At 41.2% G+C, this 22,102-nt stretch overlaps 1 protein-coding gene across 2 annotated transcripts in view; it reads left to right on the forward strand.

Annotated features, from left to right (window-relative positions):
* KCNH1 (potassium voltage-gated channel subfamily H member 1) overlaps nucleotides 1-22,102 on the forward strand; it is a 742,144-nt gene that overhangs the window by 553,544 nt on the left and 166,498 nt on the right. For both annotated transcript variants that reach the window (XM_003410287.3, XM_003410286.4), the window contains exon 9: nucleotides 524-776. In XM_003410287.3, the coding sequence (XP_003410335.2) occupies nucleotides 524-776 (253 nt within the window). The remainder of the gene's footprint in view (nucleotides 1-523; nucleotides 777-22,102) is intronic.

A 22,102-nucleotide genomic window follows, 5' to 3' on the forward strand; every position in this document is an offset into this window, starting at 1 on the left:
AAATCCTTTGCTTTTTCCTATCACACTCAAAATCAAATCAAAAGCCTTATCGTATCCTAAGGTCTCTGTATGCTCTTGAGCTTGGCATTTTTTCTGAACCTTATCTGCTACTCCTTGCCCCTCAGTCCCCCTCAGAGCCTTTGTGTTTGCTATGCTGCTGGTGTGGAGCCCTGGGTGGCACAAAGAGTTAAGTGCTCGGCTATGAGCCAAAATGTTGGTGGTTCAAACCTACCCAAATGCTCCTTAGAAGACAGGTCTGGTGATCTGCTTCTGAAAGGTCACAGTCTTGAAAACCCTATCAGCACAGTTCTATTAGGCACACGTGGGGTCGTCATGAGTTGACTTGACAGCAACTAACAGGCATGTGAGCTTCCCAAGGGCAGTGTCTTTGGCTGTCCTGTTCACTGGTGACTAGAAGAGTTTATCTGGTCTAGTGGATGTTGCTTATGACCTGGGTTTTAAGAGGCAATGGGCTGGAGGCCTCAGCAGAACCCTGATGCTGTTTCTTCCTGTGCCCGGCCAGGTCCTGCAGATCTGCCCCAAGGACATGAGAGCTGACATCTGCGTGCACCTGAACCGCAAGGTATTCAAGGAACACCCAGCCTTCCGGCTGGCCAGCGACGGCTGCCTGCGTGCACTGGCCATGGAGTTCCAGACTGTGCACTGTGCCCCGGGGGATCTTATCTACCATGCGGGCGAGAGCGTCGACAGCCTCTGCTTTGTGGTCTCTGGCTCCCTGGAGGTGATCCAGGATGATGAGGTGGTGGCCATCTTAGGTAGGTGTTGCCTTTGCTGGAAACCTTTGATGCCTGGGGTTGGCTTAGCTACTGGGCAGCTCAATGCCACTGCCGCCGTCAACCAGAGATTGCTCTGTGCGGTAAGGCCAATTGTTAGCATTAATCCAGCTATCTGACAAACACATATTTCAGTGCCTATATTTGAGTGCCTGTTTGAGGCAAGTCATTTTTGGAGGCCCCTGGGGTGTTTCAGTGACAAAAATGGGTTTTGTCCTCAAGGGGCTCCCGGCCTACAGAGAGAGGTGAACAGTTAAGCAGATAATTGCAATACAGTGAGTACAGTGGTATCTAACCCAGTGTTCAAGTGTCAGGAAAGCTTCCTGAAAGAAATGACACCTAAGATGAAATTTAAAAGTTGAGAGTGAGTTAGTGTAAAGAGAAGGGAAGAATGAATATTCTAAGTAGATGGGAAAGCAAGTGTGAAGCCCTGTGGCGGGGAGCGGGGGCAAGGGGGAGTGCAATACAGTTCATTTGAGGAACTGCAAGTAATTCAATGTGGCTGGAGCACACAGAATAAGAAGGGACATCATGGCAGATGAGGTTGGTGAGGGAGCTAAGCACGAGGCAGATCATGGCAGGCTCTGTCAGCCAGGTGAAGGGGCTTTGATTTTAGTTGGGGGAGTCAATGAAGGGTTAAAGCAGAGGAGAGTTATGACCAGATTTTAGAAAGCTGACTAGAGTTGCAGCTTGGAGAGTGGGTTGAAGGGGAAAGGCTGGGGCAGGGAGAAAAGTTTGGAGACATGTTATCTAGGTGTAAGTTAATGATGGCCTTAACTAACATGGTGGTGAGCAGATGGAGAGAGGCAGATGGAGTGAAGATATTTAAAAAATAGAATCGACAGAACCTGGTGACAGATTTGCTATGGGGGAAGAGGGAGCAGTCAAGGAGGACTGCAAGATTTCTCACTTGGATAATGGGGAGGTGGTGGGCCATTCACTGTAACAGAGGACACAGGAGGAGGAGCAGGGACAGGGCCATTGGGGGACATGTTGACATTTGAGATGTTGAGCATCAGTGGCCTTTGAGAGATTCATCTGATTGGCTGAGGTAACTCCACAACAGCTCTTTATTGGGACAGGTCCACCGCTTGAAGGGTAGACAGCCATAAAAACAGACACCATTTATGGGTCATATATTCTGTGCCAGGCGTTTTACATACAAATTCTCATTTAATCCTTTACAGCAACCCTATGCGTTGGTTTTACTCTTTGCATTTTGTAGATGAAACAATTAAAGCTCAGAGAAGTTAAGGGAATTTTCCAAAACATCACGGCTGACGAAGTCCATGGAGCCATCATCCTGGAATACCTCTGACTCCAAAACCTCTGTTCTCATATGTTTTGCAATACTGCAGTCTAAATGATAATGTATTTTGCTGACATTAAGTTTCAAGCACTGCAAGACATTTTAGATATAAGTTTTCTCACTTACATGTGATTTTACAGGAAACTGAGGTAGGGAGAGATTAAATTACACGGAAGTTGTAACTTAAATTGAAACCTAAGTAGACACACGTTGCTATTAGCTGTTGTTGAGTTGCCGCAGACTTGTGGTTGACCCCACGCTCAGTGAGATCAAACCGTTGTGATCAATAGGGTTTCACTGGCTGATTTTAGGAAGTAGACCACTAAGACTTTCTTCCAACTATCATATTCTGGAAGCTCCACAGAAACCTCTTTAGCATCATAGCAACACGTAAGCCTCCACGGATAGATGGGTGGTGGCTGCACATAAGGTGCATTGGCCAGGAATCAAATTCAGGCCTCCCACATGGAAAGTGAGAATTTTACCACTGAAACGCTAATGTCCCCAGTAGATACATAAAAATAATAATAATAATAATACATAGATAGTATTCAAAAAGAAAAAAATGCCCAAACTTTGTTCCTGCTTTACTTTTGAGTGCACAAGATAGCTCCCTTCTTGCTTATCTGACCCCAAGCCAACTTATCCACTTGAATTCATTCTGTTCAGGTCAAATATATAGGACTTATATTCCTTCACATGTGCTCACAGGTGGTCAGAGGGAGATGCGGATAGAGATGGGGTAGGGGATGGAGGCTGAAACCATTTGGTAAAATAAGTGTTCTGGATTCTGTGGTATCCACTGAACTCTGCGGACCAATTATTCTGTTCTTTGCCTTCCCCATCCACAGGGAAGTGATATTTGACTGTTTAAGGAACAGACACATGAAGGTCAAAGCCATTGCTTTAGTGTATCTGAAAGGAAAGGGTATTTTATTTCTACCTTTAATACTCATCAGTGTCCTTCAGAAAGAGGGCTTTCCATTGAATGTTTGCCTGAGTGAGAAGAGTGACTAGTGACCAGTAAGTCTTCTTTATATTTGAATTTGAGTGGGCTCTGGTATAGAGTATGAGATTTGAATTGTCTTTCCCCCATCTTCCCACTGATAACTCACCTTTCCAAGGAGTCTAGTCTAGGAACCAGCACCGCCACCTGTCCATGTCCACACACAGGACATCCTTAATGACCTGCCTTAAACGGCTGAGCTATTAGGAGCTTGGCTGGGACACCTAGACTCAGGCTGGAGGTCTGACAGAGCTAAAGAGTGCTGAGGAGGGCAAACAGCCACTTTGAAGCCTCTTCTCATTTCCCATCAGCTTGTGCTTCCTGGAGGCAGCAACCAGGGCTTCGGTCATTGCTGATTTACTTGGTCAATTGGCTGCTTCTCTAGATCTAGCCCTCTGCCTCGGACACTCTTGGGCATCCTGCCTACACCAGCTATCGATGGGAGCAGGACCTTGGAAATAGCTCAGCAGCTTCTAATTCAAAGTGGTTGCTGCTCTCAAGCTGTAGATACTGAAGAAGGCATCTCCTTTGTGTCTCTAGGAAACAAGCTAGGCCCAAAAAGTAGGCCCAAACTCAGTTTCCTGAAAAGCCTGTCACATTTCAAGAAGCTCTTACTCTATATAAGGATGAGACAAGTCCTTGGAGTCAATCTGAGCTCTGAGTCAAAAGGCATTATAGATTCCAAGCTATTTTCTGTCTGAAAGCTTAAGTTCAGAGTTTTGTTATTGTTGTTTTTCTCTAATATTGTTTGCTCCATGATCTGAAATCAGTTTGTCCTTGCAAAGGGGGCTCAAGCATCAAGTGGCTGTTAGAACTAGATCTTTATTGCCATTTGAAACCCGTCATTTCAATCAATCAAGATTTACTGAGTTCCTACTATCTGCCAGACACTGTCATAGGAATGGGGATATAGGCATGGGCCTAAACACTATCCCTGCTTTCAAGGAGCTTCTGCCAGTGGAGGAGACTGGCATTAAAATGGCAACAATCACACCCCACGCTAAGTGTTGACATAGAGAGACTGGAGGTACTACAGGAAGATCATTTATTTGGAGGATTAGTGAGCAGCTACTGTGTATCTGGGGACAGTGGTGGTTCAGTGGTAGAATTCTTGCCTTTCATGTGGGAGACCTAGGTTGGAGTCTCAGCTTATACACCTCATGTGCAGCCACCACCTGTCTGCCAGCAGAGGCCTGTGTGTTGCTATGATGCAAAACAGGTTTCAGCAAAGCTTCCAGATTAAGATGGACTAAAGGAAGATCAGGCGATCTGCTTCTGAAAATCAGCCATGGATCACATGAAATATGTAGGATAGACAAGTGTATAGAGATCGAAGTTTATTAGTGGTTACCAGGGGTGAATGAGAGGGAGCGAGGAGGGAGGGCACAATACTTAGGGAACACCAAGCTTATGTTAATGGTGATGGAAAAATTCGGAAACTATTAATGGTGATGATTGAAAACACGATGAATGTAACCAATGTCACTGAACTGCATATGTGAAGAATATAGAAACGGTAAATGTTTTGTTACCTATAAATTTACCAACATTAAAAAAAAAAAAAAAAAGCTAAACAAAACCAATGGATCACAACAGTCCAATCCCTAACCTATCATGGGGATGGTGAAGGTACAGGACCGGGCGCATTTCATTTCATTGTGCATGAGGTTGCCATGAGTTAGGGGCCGACTCAGTGGCGTCCAACAACAGTAATGACAACACCACTGTGTATCCAGTGCTCCAGTGAGGAAGGAGACTATCCAGGGAATCCTTACTTAGTATAAAGCAGGAAGCTATAGAAAAAAACTCAGAGCTTATCTATCTCATTCCTTTGCTCACTTGTCTCTTGTTAATAGTTCACTCATTTGTATTCTGCCTTCTGCTAATTGGCTTTCTCCTTCCAGTTCTTGTATTCCAGCCCCTTTCTCTGTTTAATTTTAGCACAGACTCCAAGAATGAGGAAAAAGGTCAGTACTCATAGCTGGATGTGTTTAGTAATCATAAAAAATAGAACTCTTTCTAATGAGAGTCCTCTAGAACTGTGTTTTTCAAACTTTCTTGACTATAACCCATATACAAAATACATATTATGTTGCAAACTAATATACACACCTGCACACACAGTTATACGTAAAATTGGATGTTTACTCTTGTTACATGAAATGCAACCTGATATTTTCGATTAGATCCTATTCTCTTCCACTAAAAAATAAAATGACAGTGAATCAGTAGTTTGTTTCTTTTAAGTACTGAGTTGTATTCCATGGTATGGATATACCACAGTCCCACTGTGTAACCACCATTTCACATTCTCACTATCAATGTATGCGGTGCAATGAATTGCTTAATATGGCCCTTCTAGCCATAGTCTGATTCACTGCAGTGTAATGAATTACTTAATACGGCCGTTCTAGTCATGCTCTTCACGGCTGACACACAATGACTGAGTGGGACTAGGCAAATAAGGTATATGGAATCTGTGATGATTGTGGCTGATTTATTTCACTCAGCATAATGTTTCCAAGGTTCACCCATATGGAGCATGTATCAGGACTTCATTATCTTTATGCTTGAATAATATTTCCTTGTAGGTATACACCACATTTTATTTATCCATTCACCTGTTCATGGACATTTCAGCTGTTACTAAATTTGGGCTATTGTGAATAGTGCTGCAGTGAACATTGGTGTACAAGCATCTGTTTATGACCCTGCTTTCAATTCTTTTGGGTATATACCTATGTGTAGAATTGCAGGATCATATGGTAAATCTACGTTTAATTTTCTGAGGAATCACCAAACTGTTTTCTGCAGCTGCTATAAGATTTTACAATCCCACCAGCATTGGATGAGGGTTCCAATTTCTCCATATTCTCACCAATAATACGGAAGTCTTATTGGTCAGGCTGCATCAAGCAGTGAAAGAACCCTGGACCGCTGCATCAAGCAGTGAAAGAACCCTGGACCAGGAGATGGAGGCTTAACTGTGGCCCTTGTTCTGCACTGACTCCCTGCAGGAATCACACGACTGGATAAGTATCTCTGAAGGCCTTCTGTGGGTTCTGCTGAGGCCGTCACACTGCATCATTTGAATGATTACACATCTCTTTCTCTCTATGAGCCTGAGCTTCTTTGATTCCAGTTCTGGAGCATCCAGCACATTCCAGGGCCCAGCACAAGGAGGGCGCCAGGGGCTGTTTGTTCAATTGAATTGAACCGAAAGACAGGCAGAGCCTGGGTCATGAAGGGCCAGAGTAAAGGTCTAGACTTTACTTTGTAGGGATGAAGGGTCCAGAGAGAATTTTAAACAATGAATGACATGAAGATTTGGGTTCCACAATACAGAGGCAGGAGGTTAGCTAGGAGGTTAGCTGGTGAGGCCCCGAGTAAGGTGGTAGAAAGGATATGGGGAAGAAAAGCCAGAGTCCAGAGATATCAAGGGAGGAAGAAGCCCCAGAATGTGGGTGATGAGGGAGACAGAATAGTTTCTAGCCATGACTGGATAGACAGTAGGATCAGAGAAGGAGGGAAAGGAGAAGAAGGAAGAAGAGGAAAAATGAGGGATTTGTTCTGTTGAGTTTGCAGTGTCTTTTTGTAACAAATCTAGGCGTGGCTGTCAACATGGCTCTTCTTGACATAAGGACGGGCCAGAACCTGTTCAAGGAGGAGAAGTAGCCTTGGGGAAGGGGATTGAGGAAGCTGGGCAGGCCCTGGCCCATGTGGTACAGATTGTCTCAGTTAAGTTTATTCTTGCAGTCTCTTTTGATTGTGTCAGGGTTTATGGGTACCTGCTCCTTAAATGTACAGGTAAAGGTTTAAATGCTTGTTTGCAGGTGAAGTCTGTCTTCTTGTTTTTTTTTTTTTAATGGAACACCTTTTTCTCCCAGTTCATAATTTTGAAGCCATTCATCTTTCCTTAGATAGTTAGCTTCTTTCAGTACCTTGACCTTGGTTGGATATTAGTGCAGCATCTGTTTGTTTAGAAACTACCACAGCAGATTATTTGAGGGTGGTGCAGAGAAAATCTTTGTCTTGGAGGAAATTTCTCTCCCATTTTGGGAGACAAATGCATGATTAGTGACAGTAAGTATCACAGGTTCTTTCTATAGACTTCCTGGAGTGAGCAGGAGAGTGTTCATGGAAGAAGTAAAATGTGAACTGGGCTCTGGAGTTTGATAGGCTGGGCCTTGAAGCAGGAAGAACAACTTGAGCATCTAGAGGTATTAGAGGTAGGAATGCATGTGGCACATTCAGGGATCGGTGTGAGTAGGGCATTCTGAGTAGACTTTACATTTGGGTCATGGTTCTTAACTTTAGTGAGCATTATGTCTTAATTGCCTAGTGCTGCTACAACAGAAATGCCACAAGTGGATGGCTTTAACAAAGGGAAATTTATTCTTTCACAGTTTAGGGGGCTAGAAGTCTGAATTCAGGGCGCCAGCTCCAGGGGAAAGCTTTCTTTCTCTGTTGGATCTGGGAGAGGCTCCTTGTCATCAGTCTTCCCCTGAATCTAGGAGTTTCTCTGCATAGGGACCCCATGTCCAAAGGGCACACTTCTCTCCTGGGTCTTCTTTCTTGGTGATATGAGGTCTCTTTCCTCTCTACTTGCTTCTCTCTTTTATGTTTCAAAAGAGATTGACTGAAGATCCAGCCTAATCCTATATATTGAGTCCTGCCTCATTAACATAACTGCCCCTAATCCTGCCTCATTAACATTATAGAGGTTAGGATTTACAACACATAGGCTTATCAGATCACAAAAGTAAGGACCACCATACAATACTGGGAATCATGGCCTGGTCAAGTTAACATACATTTTTAGAAGGTACAGTTCAATCCACAACAGCATATAACTCACCTGGAAAGCTTTTTCACAATGCAGATGACCAGGCTGCTTCCCCACAGATTCTGATTCTGGAGCTCTAGGTTGGAGCCTAGAAATGTGCACTATTTAACAAACCTCCAAAGTGATTCTGATGCAGGGGGTTGGAGGACTACACTTGGTGAAACATAGCTTTAGGCAGTCACCATTTAATGGTTTTGTGGAATGGGGTAAGATGATGAATGGCAGGGAAGCACAGGTAGGGGGGCCTTTAATTACATTAGCTTAATGTTCAATTTTCAACTTTCTGATATGCCAAAATAGTAATGCCATGGGAATAAACTTGCTAGTACTCTGAATACAAGATGATGAAGCTCTAACCTTGGGTGGTGGCTCTGTAGAGTAGAAGTTAGGATTTGGGCAGATGAGGTATGGAATCCAGATAGAAAGGTGTAAGCCAAGACTTGGAGAAGGAAAGGGTGGGATGTGTTTTTTAACCACAAGACCAGTGTTTGAGGTGGAGCTGTGACCCCTGAGAGGAGTAGAGGGGACATGGCACTGGAGAAGCAGACCTATAAGCATGAGAACTAGGCAATATGGAGCCACTGAAGGTGGTGAGTAAACTATGATGTTAGAGCTGTGATTTGTGAAGATTAAATAATTACACGTAGAAACACAGACTATGTCTTATGGTAGAGTCCCAAGATATTAAGGTGCAGGCATAGAAATGCAGACAGGTTTGGGGTTTCCAGTTAAAATACAGGATGAAGTTGGGTGAAGTTAAATTTGAATTTCATTTAAACAATGAATAATTTTCAGCATATTTCCCAAATATTGCATGGGACATACTTATACTGACAATATTATTAATCTGAAATTCAAATCTAACTACACATCCTGTGTTTTTATTTGTTAAATCTGACAACCCTAGACTGGAGGGAGAGGAGGAGGAGACATTCAGAAAGGAGAATCTCTAAGGTTGTCAATAGTAGGAGATAGGGAGCAAACAGAGGGAAGTGAGAAAGGCAATTGTCATATCTGGGTGAGTGGGGAAATGGATGCATCAGCAATAGAAAAAGGTTAAGTCAAAAGGAAGAGTCTGTGGGAGAGAAAGGTGATGAGCTTGGTTTTGGCTTGTTGGATTTAAAGGCCAGTGGAGAATCCAAGTGTAGTATCCAGTAGTTACTCAGAAAGTTGGATCTGGAACTGGAAAGAGAAGCCTGGGCCCAAGACAAAGATTTAGGATTCAGAGGAAGGAATATGTAATTGAAAATAAAAATGACAGACACATAGAGAACATATGAATATTTTTCTGAATGATCACGTATTTCAGAGCACTTAAAAAGAAATGGGAGTGTAGTCATTCAGAATGCTCACAATGAATTTTAAATGATATTATAAATTCTTATGATAAGTAAAATACAATTTGAAATACAATATGATCTCAGCTATGTGGGAAAAAATATTCAGAAATAAAAGCTCAAAAGCAGCTTCACTAACATGTTGTAGTGGGTATCTTTGGCTTGTGAAACTGTAGAAGATTTTAATTTTCTTCTTTTTATATTTTTTCTGGCTTAGAAGTCTTCTTTCAAGAAGCATATGCTACTTCCAAGATAAGAAAAAAACAAAAATTTTAAAATAGATCTTGAGAAATTCAGCTTCATTCCAAGAATTTGAGAGAATAACATTTTATTTTTCAAATAGAAGTCTTGACAGCGTTTCTTTTGTTATTTACTGATTCAACCTAGAAAAAAATAATATTAATTTTCGTATTTACTACCCCGCTCCCCTCCCCCAACAGATCTTATAAAGGACAATGGGCTTGATAATGAGGACAAAATGGCTTATTTAACAAAGGTTTGGAGTCCCTGGGTGGTGCGAATAGTCAATATGCTGAGCTGCTAATGGAAAGGTTGGCTATTCGAGTCCATCCAGAGGTACCTTGGAAGAAAGGTCTGGTCATCTACTTTCAAAAAATCAGTCATTTGAGAGGCAGAGCCAAGATGGCAGAATAGACAGGTGCTTCCAGCGAGCCCTCTTTACAACAAATACCCAAAAAAACAAGTGAAATGAATATATTTATGACAAGCTAGGAGCCCTGAACATCTAAGGCAAGCTTAGAAAACGAACTGTGGTGCAGGGGAGGAAAAGACAGTTCAGAAGCAGAGAGGAGCTACCGGACCTGAATTACCAGGAGTCCTCAGGCACCATTCGCTGAGTGGAGGCGGCAGGCTGGTACTAGCATTTGGCCGCAGTCTTCTCAGGGAGAGGCGGCCAGCCACACAGCCTACTCACACTTCTGGAACCAGAGAAGAACGGCGCTCTCGGCAAAAGCTAAGTGCTTGTGTATATTTTACCGCTTCCCACCCCCGCTCCCAAGCTGGCTTCAGCACCTGACTTCCCTGGGCCTGAGATAGGCCCTGTTGAGTGCCTAGAGCCATCCTCCCAGCCATAGAGAAGGAATAAATTTGCAATTAGGGGAAAAGATAATTTGCCAGCTCCACTAACCGGGGGAGTTCAGGACTTTGAGTACCTTTCCCCTCTGCATGGACCTATGTGGGGCTATTTCAGGAGAATAGGCCTTTGTTGGCACACTCCGACCATTTCAGCTGTGCAGCAGAGAGGTGGGTGTTTGATGTTTGACATTGCTTTGCCTATTAAACAAGGTCCTCACCTACCCACATCAGGGGCCTAAGGACTGGTACCTCTACTTAGGTCACCCACCCACCTGCGACAGCGGTTCAAGGATAACTGGTACCTCTCAGTCCTTACAACCAAAAACATTGGGTGCCCACGGTCCATTTGCAGAATCTACCCACCTGTATGCTCTAGTGCAGAAAGACATGCTTTACTCAGAGACACATAGGGGATGATTCTCAGCCCCCTGCCTTGTTCAGAGTGTGACCCCCTGCTGCAACCAGATACCAGTACCTACGCCAATCACCCCTGCCCCTCTAAGACTGTAGGACAAAGCCTATACCACACACTTGATGACCAGCTACCTGGACACATGAGCTGAATTCATATAAGAAAAGTGAAGGTAATCCTAGACTGATATACCTGATAACAGCTCTAGCCATATAGGGACAGGGTATCAGAGCTCCAAAGGTGAAAATAATCAAGCTATCTCACTCAAGCAACCCATTTGGGCATATCATAACAAAACAAAGCAAAAAGCTATGACACAGTAAGCAAACATAAAATAAACTAATACAATAACTTATAGATGGCTCAGAGACAACAGTCAGTATCAAGCCACATAAAGAAACAGACCGTGACCGCCTCAACAAGCTCTCAAAACAAAGATTCAAGGGATCTTCTGGATGGAAGTCCCTTCCTGGAATTACCAGATGCAGAATACGAAAGATTAACATACAGAACCCTTCAAGACATCAGGAAAGAAACGAGGCGATACGCAGAACAAGCCAAGGAACGCAGAGGTAAAGCAACTGAAGGAATTAAAAAGATTATCCAGGAAAATAATGAAAAATTTAATAAGCTGGGAAAATCCATAGACAGACAGCAATCAGAAATTCAGAAGATTAACAATAAAATTACAGAAGTAGACAACTCAATAAAAAGTCAGAGAAGCAGATTTGAGCAAGTGGAAGGCAGAATTTCTGAACTTGAAGATAAAGCACTTGGCACTAATATATTTGAAGAGAAATCAGATAAAAGAATTTTTAAAAAATGAAGAAACCTTAAGAATCATGTGGGACTCTATCAAGAGAAATAACCTACGAGTGATTGGCGTACCAGAACAGGGAAGGATAACACAAAATACAGAGAAAATTGCTGAAGATTTGTTGGCAAAAAACTTCCCTGATATCATGAAAAATTAGAAGGTATATATCCAAGATGTTCATCAAATTCCACATAAGGTAAATGTTAAAAGAAAGTCACCAAGACATATTATAATCAAACTTGCCAAAACCAAAGATAAAGAGAGAATTTTAAGAGCAGCTAGGGATAAAAGAAAAATCATCTACAAAGGAGAGCCAATAAGAATAAGCTCGGACTACTCGGCAGAAACCATGCAGGCAAGAAGGAAATGGAATGACATATTTCAAAAAATGAAGGAAAATATTGCCAGCCAAGAATCATATATTCAGCAAAACTGTCTCTCAAATATGAAGGTGAAATTAGGACATTTCCAGATAAACAAAAGTTTAGGGAATTTGTAAAAACCAAACCAAAACTACAAGAAATACTAAAGGGGGTTCTTTGGTTAGAAAATCAATAATATCAAGTATCAACCTAAGACTAGAACACTGGGCACAGCAATCAGAGGGCAACCCAGAAAGAGAAATCAAAAAAAAAAAAATCAAGATTAAAAAAAAAAATGCTTGAAACAGGGTAACAGCGATGTTATTAGGTAAAAGAAGACAACATTAAAACAATAAAAAGAGAATAAGAAATGTAGTCATAGATCATCCATATGGAGAGGAAGATAAAGCAATATAAAGAAATAAAAGTTAGGTTGAAATTTAGAAAAATAGGGGCAAATAATAAAGTAACCACAAAGGAGACAAACTATCCCACACATCAAAATAAAACACGTGAAAAAAATAGAGACTCAGCAGAAACAAAATCAACAACAACAAATATGAGGAAAGGACAATATATGAAGACAATCTACTCAGCACATAAAATTAAGTGGGAAAAAGAAACTGTCAACAACACACAAAAAAAGACATCAAAATGATAGCACTAAATTCATACCTATCCATAATTATGATGAATGTAAATGGACTAAATGCACCAATAAGAGACAGACAGTGGCAGAATGGATTAAAAAACACGATCCATCTATATGCTGCCTACAAGAGACACACCTTAGACTTAGAAACAAAAGCAAACTAAAACTCAAAGGACGGAAAAAAAACACATAAAGCAAACAACAATCAAAAAAGAGCAGGAGTGGCAATACTAATTTCTGACAAAATACGCTTTAATGTTAAATCCATCATAAAGGATAAGGAAGGACACTATGTAATGATTAAAGGGACAATATACCAAGAAGATATAACCATATTAAATATTTATCCACCCAATGACAAGGCTGCAGAATACATAAAACAAACTCTATCAGCACTGAACAGTGATCTCACAGCTCCACAATTATAGTAGGATACTTCAGCACACCGCTTTCGGTGAAGGACAGGATGTCCAGAAAGAAGCTCAATAAAGACAGGGAAGATCTAAATGCTACAATCAACCAACTTGACCTCATAGACATATACAGGACACTCCACCCAACAGCAACCAAGTATACTTTCTTTTCTAGTGCACATGGAACATTCTCTAGAATAGACCACATATTAGGTCATAAAGCAAGCCTTAGCAGAGTCCAAAACACTGAAATATTACAAAGCATCTTCTCTGACCGTAAGGCTGTAAAAGTAGAAATCAATAACAGAAAAAACAGGGAAAAGAAATTAAACACTTGGAAACTGAACAATACCGTGCTCAAAAAAGACTGGATTATAGAAGACATTAAGGATGGAATAAAGAAATTCATAGAATCCAATAAGAATGAAAACAGTTCCTATCAGAACCTTTGGGACACAGCAAAAGAAGTGCTCAGAGGTCAATTTATATCAATAAATGCACACATCCAAAAAGAAGAAAGGGCCAAAATCAAAGAATTATCCCTACAACTTGAACAAATAGAAAGTGAGCAATAAATGAAACCCTCAGGCAACAGAAAAAAACAAATAATAAAAGTTAGAGCAGAACTACATGAAATAGAAAATAGAAAAACAATTGAAAGAATTAACAAGACCAAAAGCTGGTTCTTTGAAAAAATCAACAAAATTGGTAAACCATTGGCCAAACTGACAAAAGAAAAACAGGAGAGGAAACAAATAACCTGAATAAGAAATGAGATGGGTGATATTACAGCAGACCCAACTAAGATTAAAAGAATCATATCAGATTACTATGAAAAATTGTACTGTAACCAATTTGAAAACCTAGAAGAAATGGATGAATTCCTAGTAACGCACTACCTACTTAAACTAACACAAACAGAGGTAGAACAACTAAATAGACCCATAACAAAAGAGGAGATTGACAAGGTAATCAAAAAACTCCCAACAAAAAAAAAAGCCCTGGCCCAGACAGCTTAACTGCAGACTTCTATCAAACTTTCAGAGAAGAATTAACACCACTACTACTAAAGGTATTTCAGAGCATAAAAAAGGACAGAATACACCCGAACTCATTCTATGAAGCCGCTATATCCATGATACCAAAACCAGGTAAAGACACCATAAAAAAAAGGAAAATTATAGACCTATATCGCTCATGAACTTAGATGCAAAAATCCTCAACAAAATTCTAGCCAATAGAGTTCAACAACATATCAAAAAATTAACTCATCCTGACGAAGTGGGATTCATACCAGGTATGCAGGGATGGTTCAACATTAGAAAAACAATTAATGTAATCCATCATATAAATAAAACAAAAGACAAGAACCACGTGATTTTATCAATTGATGAAGAAAAGGCATTTGACAAAGTTCAACACCCATTTATGACAAAAACTCTCAGCAAAATAGGAATAGAAGGAAAATTCCTCAACATAATAAAGGGCATTTATACAAAGCTAATTGCAAGCATCATCTTGAATGGAGAGAGCCTGAAAGCACTCCCCTTGACATCAGGAACCAGACAAGGATGCCCATTATCACCACTCTTATTCAACATTGTGCTGGAGGTCCTAGCCAAAGCAATTAGGCTAGACAAAGAAATAAAGGGCATCCAGATTGGTAAGGAAGAAGTAAAAGTATCTCTATTTGCAGGTGACATGATCTTAAACACAGAAAACCCTAAGGAATCCTCAAGAAAACTACTGAAACTAATGGAAGAGTTTGGCAGAATATCAGCATACGAGATCAACATAAAAAATCAGTTGGATTCCTCCACACCAACAAAAAGAACATCGAAGAGGAAATCACCAAATCAGTACCATTTACAGTAGCCCCCAAGAAGATAAAATACTTAGAAATAAATCTTATCAGAGATGTAAAAGACTTATACAAAGAGAACTACAGTACACTTCTGCAAGAAACCTACATAAGTGAAAAAACATACCTTGCTCATCGACAGAAGACTTAACATTATAAAAATGTCTGTTCTACCAAAAGCAATTTATACATTTCATGCAATTCCAATCCAAATTCCAATGACATTTTTTAATGAGATGGAAAAACAAATCACCAAGTTCATATGGAAGGGAAAGAGGCCCTGGCATTACTGAAAAAGAAGAACAAAGTGGAGGGGGCCTTACTCTACCTGATTTTAGAACCTGTTATACCACCACATTAGTCAAAACAGCCTCGTACTGGTACAACAACAGATACATAGACTAGTGGAACAGAATTGAGAAGCCAGACATAAATCCATCCACATATGAGCAGTTGATATTTGACAAAGGCCCCAAAACAGTTAGAAGGGGGAAAAGACAGTCTTTTTAGCAAATGGTGTTGGCATAACTGGATATCCACCTGCCAAGAAATGAAGCAAGACCCATACCTCACTCCATGCACAAAAACAAGCTCAAAGTGGATCAAAGACCAAATATAAAATCTAAAACGATAAAGATCATGGATGAAAAAATAGGGACAATGTTAGGAGCCCTAATACATGGCATAAACAGTATACAAAACATTACTAACAATGCAGAAGAAAAATGAGATAACTGGGAGCTCTTAAATTCAAACACCTATGCTCTTCCAAAGACTTTACCAAAAGAATAAAAAGACTACCTACAGACTGGGAAAAAGTTTTTAGTTATGACATTTCTGATCAGCACCTGATCTCTAAAATCTACATGATACTACAAATATGTGACTACAAAAAAGCAAATAACCCAATTAAAAAATGGGCAAAAGATACGAACAGACACTTCACTAAAGAAGACATTCAGGTAGCTAACAGATACATGAGGAAATGCTTATGATCAGTAGCCATTAAGAGAAATACAAATCAAGACTACAATGAGATTTCATCTCACTCCAACAAGGCTGGCATTAATCCAAAACACACAAAATAATAAATGTTGGAGAGGCTGTGGAGAGATTGGAACATTTATACACTGCTTGTGGGAATGTAAAATGGTACAACCACTTTGAAAATCGATTTGGCACTTCCTTAAAAAGCTAGAAATAGAACTACCATATGATCCGGCAATCCCACTCCTTGGAATTAGGCTAGACAATTAGGCTAGACAAAGAAATAAAGGGCATCCAGATTGGTAAGGAAGAAGTAAAACTATCTCTATTTGCAGATGACATGATCTTAAACACAGAAAACCCTAAGGAATTGATATATCCTAGAGAAATAATGCACTGAGTTTTTTACTGAGTTAGAGAAATAATAGCCTTTACACAAACAGATACAGGCACACCTATGTTCATTGCAGCACTGTTTACAGTAGCAAAGAGATGGAAGCAACCAAGGTGCCCATCAACGGATGAATGGATAAATTATGGTGTATTCACACAATGGAATACTATGCATCTATAAAGAATAGTGATGAATCTGTGAAACATTTCATAACATGGAGGAATCTGGAAGGCATTATGCTGAGTGAAATTAGTTGCAAAAGGACAAATATTGTATAAGATCACTATTATAAGAAATCGGGTAATAGTTTTAAACAGAGAAGAAAATATTCTGTGATGGTTGCAAGATGGGGGAGGGAGGCAGAGTGGGAGAGGGGTATTCATTAATCAGATAGTTGATAAGAGCTACTTTAGGTGAATGGAAAGGCAGCACACAACACAGGGGAGGTAAGCACAACTGGACTAAAACAAAAGCAGTTTCCTGAATAAACTGAATGCTTCGAAGGCCAGGGTAGCACTGGTGGGGGTTTGGGGACCATGGTTTCAGGGGACATCTACGTCAATTGGCATAATAAAATCTATTAAGAAAACATCTTGCATCCCACTTTGGAAAGTGGTGCCTGGAGTCTTAAACACTAGGAAGCAGCCATCTAAGATGCATCAATGGGTCTCAACCCACTGGACCTAAGAAGAATGAAGAACACCAGGGACACAAGGTAATTACAAGCCCAAGGGACAGAAAGGGCCACATATATCAGAGACTGCATCAGCCTGAGACCAGAAGAATTAGATGGTGCCTGGCTACAACTGATGACTGCCCTGACAGGGAACACAACAGAGAACCCCTGAGGGAGCAGAAGAGCAGTGGGATGCAGACCCCAAATTCTCATAAAAAGACCAGGCTTAATGGTCTGACTGAGACTAGAAGGACCTCAGTGGTCCTGGCCCCAAGATTTTCTGTTGGCCCAGGATAGGAACCATTCCCAAAGCCAACTCTTCAGACATGGATTGGACTGGACAATGGGTTGGAGAGGGATGCTGGTGAGGAGTGAGCTTCTTGGATCAGGTGGACACTTGAGACTATGTTGGCATCTCCTCCTTGGAGGGGAGATGAGAGGGTAGAGGAGGTTAGAAGCTGGTGAAATTGACATGAAAAGAGAGAGTGGAGGGAGGGAGCAGGCTGTCTCATTACGCAGAGAGCAACTGGGAGTATGTAGCAAGGTGTATATAAGTTTTTGTGTGAGAAGCTGACTTGATTTGTAAACTTTCACTTAAAACACAATAAAATTTTTTTTAAAAATCAGTCATTGGAAACCCTATGGAGCACAGTTCTACTCCAACACATTTAGTGTCGCTACGAGTCAGGGTCAACTTGGCAGCAACTGGGTTGGTTAATGAAGGTTTAAAACAAACAACCTTTGTATAAATTTTAATCATTTTCTGAGACACGGAAGCTAAATCCTTTACCGAGATGCTTCTCAATATTCTTGTGAGCTGGTGGGGGTGTGAATCCCCTGATGTACTGCTACCATGGTGATGGATTGCTCCACATTGCCCCAGGAACTTGCCGGGCAAATATTGCTGCCACACACCATCTAATATTGTTGTTTCCTTGTGCTTAGCACAAAGGCAGGAAGCTATGTTTAAGAGTTTCTCTAAACACTCCACCCAAGCATTAATGTTCATATAGCCGTTCCATCAACTGAAGCAAATACATTAAATCCACTCCTGTAGCAAAGAGCTACAGTATGAATAATCTAGAACTTCAGAAATGCAGAAAATACTTGTACCAGGTGATGCATGCATTACCTGATTGAGAGGTGGGGGTGGGGACCAGGTTCTCTTTCCTAATTCTGTTTTTGCTTAAGCAATTTTTAAAACTGATTTGCACTCCTGAAGTCACTGGTAGTCAGGAGAGTAATAGATCTTTCTAAAAGAAATTCTCACAACTTTAATGCCCAGATATAGGGATGGGTTAAATAATAAATGATGGTAAATCAAAGCAGTTGTTATGATGATGATACAAAGAAGTTTTATTGGCATGCAATAAAAATATAATGTTAAGTGAAGAAAAAAGCAGAATATATAACTCAATAAGGAGCCCTGGTGGCCCAGTGACTAGGCACTTGGCTGCTAACCGAAGGGTGGGCAGTTCAAACCCACCAGCCGCTCTGTGGAAGAAAAGACCTGGCGATCTGCTCCTGTAAAGATCACAGCCTAGAAAACCCTATGGGGCAGTCCTACTCTGTCCTATAAGGTCTCTATGAGTCAGAATTGACTCGATTGTACACAACAATAGCAACATATAACTCAATATGTAGTAACCTCAACTATGTAGAAATGTATATATGAATAGAAGAAAGATGGAAGTATACCAAAAAATTAACTGAAGTTTCCTGGATGGTAGTTTTAAGAGTAATTTTTATTTCCTATATTTCAAAATAGAAACCCTGGTAGCATAGTGGTTTACGGCTACTAACCAAAGGGTCGGCAGTTAGAATCCACCAGGCGCTCCTTGGAAACTCTGTGGGGAAACTCTGTCCTATAGGGTTGCAATGAGTCAAAATCGACTCGACGGCACTGGATTTGGTTTATATTTCAAAATATTTTAGTTATTTTCTACAATGCACATATATTCTTTTATAACCAGAAGGGGAAAAATTAAAATCTGATTTTTGTACTTAAACCTGCAGCGATCCTGGAAAATTATTACCTGATTTTGATGGAAGGACTATGACCTGTTTTCTTGATGGGAAGACATTCAGCTGATTTAATTTTATCTAATTGCAGTTGTAAAGAACAGGAGAATTGTCATAATGTGTCCAAGCAATTGCTTTATCTTAGACATTCATGGAGGAGCCCTCACTCAGAGATGCCAACGTTGTTTGCTCATGCTCAGCACAATCCCCCAAACAAAGGCTGGTGACCCATATTTGGGTGAATTGAATTTTAATACCTTTAAGGAGAACATTTGTATTATGTTGTTGTTGTTAGGTGTTGTCAGGTCAATTTTCAACTCATAGCAACCCTATGTGACACAGTAGAACTGCCCCATAAAGCTTACCAAGCTGTGATCTTTATAGGGGCAGATCATCAGGTCTTTTTTCCATGGAGCCACTGGGTGAGTTCGAACCTCTAACCTTTTGTTTAGTAGCTCCTTACAACGTGCATTATCTTTATTTCTTCATTTTTAAGTTTGTCTGTAACTTTTCAGTTCCACTTTCAGCAGGATTCTAGTGAATTACAATAATTGCACAGTGGATTACAGTGAACTATAGCAGTGCTCCGAAGCAGACTGACCCTGTGACTGCCTGAGGATACCCAGGCCCTTGCACTTGGACTGGGATGAATCCTCTCCTCAAAGTCATCTATTCAAAGGCATTCCAAGCTTTTTGTAACCTGGCCCACCTTACATTGTTCTACTCAGGCCTGCCTTTTCATTGATTTATTGATTTGTTTATTCCATAAACATGTAAACAAACAGACACACCCCTCACAGAGTTCGCAGTCTCAATGAGGAGACAAATATTTTATAGTATGGATCCATGAGTTACAACAGGAGTAAGAACAGGCTGCTGTTGGAGTTTGTAAGACAGGCATCTTGTCCAGCCCAGCCATGAAAATCAAGGAAGGCTTCCTGACAGAAGTGATATCTGAGCTGGGACTTAAAGAATGAGTTGGGTTTCACCAGGTGAAGCAGTGGTGTGGGGTGTGTGGGTGAGGGTGGAGTGGGGATGGGATGGTGGTTGGTGGAAATGTTCCAGGCAGAGGAAACAACATCTGTGAAGGTTTGGAGACATATCTGTGAGGGAAGGGGAGGTGCTGCGATGAGGTGAGCAGGGTCTTAAACTACATTGAGGGAGGTGGGCTGAAAGCAGTGGGGAACCAGTGAAAAGGTGAAAATCAGGGAGAGACAGGATTGCATTTGTGTTTAGACCTTCCTGGCAGCTCTGTGGAGAATGACTGGAGAGAACCTGGTTAGGAGCAGGGAGACCAGCAAGGAGGATGCTGAAAGGTAAGAGTGGCCTGAACTGATTTAACAGCTATAGAAAAGGAGAAAAGTAGACAGATCCAACAGCTATTTGATAGACAAAATTATCAGAGTTGGTCATTTATTAGGTATGGAGATGAGCGAGAAGGAGGAGTCTGGAATGAGGAACTCTGGAGGAGAAGCAGGCTCACCTGGGAGGAGAGCGGCTTCCCTGTTTAGATCTGTGAGGCTGAGGGAAGTAGAAGTGTCCAGAGGGCAACTCTGGATTCAGAAGAGCTCTAGCTAGAGATATAAATCTGGGATCACTATGATTCAGGTGACAACTGAAGCCAGGGAAGGAGATGAGAAAACCCAATGGCAGAGTGGAGGGTAAGAAGTAATGAGGCCTAGAACAGAGCCTTGAGGAGTATCCTTTTATACAGGAATACGTAGGTGTCTGACAAAGATGCAAGGAGATTGTGGGGAAAGATCAGGAGAGTGGGATATAGCGGAAGCCAAGGAGAGGAGGAAGTCAGCATTTTCAAACATTACGGAACTATATTTCATTGACTAGATGATGCCATTTATTGTAAGACACGCTAGTATTTTATGGCCCACTAAGAAACAAGCTGCCATTAAGCTGTCACATATCATTGGTTGCAAGACACATTTGGATTTCAGAAATTATAAAATGCTAAATAACTTAAGTCTGTATTAGAATCAAAGAAGACTAAAAGCTGTCTTTTAAATTTACTGGCAAAGGAATTATTAGTGATTATGGCAAGGGCAGTGTCAGTGGAGTAACGATGTAGAAGAAAGATTGCAGTAGTTTGAGGAATGAAGAGGTAGGCGTTGGCCTCAAGGGTGCTTAATAAATTGCTTAGATCACCCCAGAGTTCTGAACCAAGAGAAAGACAATAAGTAAGAGAGGTAGAAGTTAAAATACCACTTTTTTTTCCTGATAAAGATAATATTGGAGAATGTGGTTAGAATCTGGCCAGTGCAAATGGTTAACACACTTGGCTGCTAACCAAAACTTTGGAGGTTTGAGTCCACCCAGAGGCACCTCAGAAGAAAGGGCTGGCAACCTACTTCTGAGAAAGCAGCCACTGAAAACGCTATGGACAACTGGTCTATTCTGACCCACATGGGGCTGCCATGAGTCGGAGTCAATTCGATGGCTCCTGGTTTTCTGCATCCAAGAAGGCTTCCCAATATTGAACCCATTCTGATAGTGCTGACCACAAGCTTCCCCCTGTGAAGGTCTGCCCCTGCACGTCTATGGCAGGGAGGAGAGAAAGAACATGCTTCCTACAGGCAGGCAGATCTTGGAGAGAGAGAGCAAGGGACTGGTCTGTACATATGCAACTTCTCTTCCCAAGTTCATCCATCAGATGAGAGGAAGAGAGAGGCCAAGAGGGTGATACAACTGGAGCTGCCTTCACATGGAAGAAACCATCTGAAATAGGGACAAATCATTCCCTCTCAACACTAGGAAAGTAAAGACAGTGTAAATAATACTGTCTTAGGTTCCTAAGGCTGCCATAACTAAGGATCACAAACTAGATGGCTTTTAAGAACAGAAATTTATTTCTCACAGTTCTGGAGGCTAGAAGTCCAAATTCAGGGTGTTTGCAGGGTCTTGTTCTCTCTGAAGGCTCTAGCAGAAGACCCCTCATTGTCTTTCTAGCCTCTGATAGCCCCAGGCACTCCTTGGCTTGCAGCTTCAGCCTAACTCCATTATCACTTAGCCTTCTGCTCTCTCTCTCTCTCTGTGTCTCTTCTCTTCGCTACTCACTCAGATTGGATTAGCACCCACCCTACTCCAGCATGATCTCATGTTAACTT

Source organism: Loxodonta africana, chromosome 20, assembly GCF_030014295.1.
Source record: "Loxodonta africana isolate mLoxAfr1 chromosome 20, mLoxAfr1.hap2, whole genome shotgun sequence".
Lineage (NCBI taxonomy): Eukaryota > Metazoa > Chordata > Mammalia > Proboscidea > Elephantidae > Loxodonta > Loxodonta africana.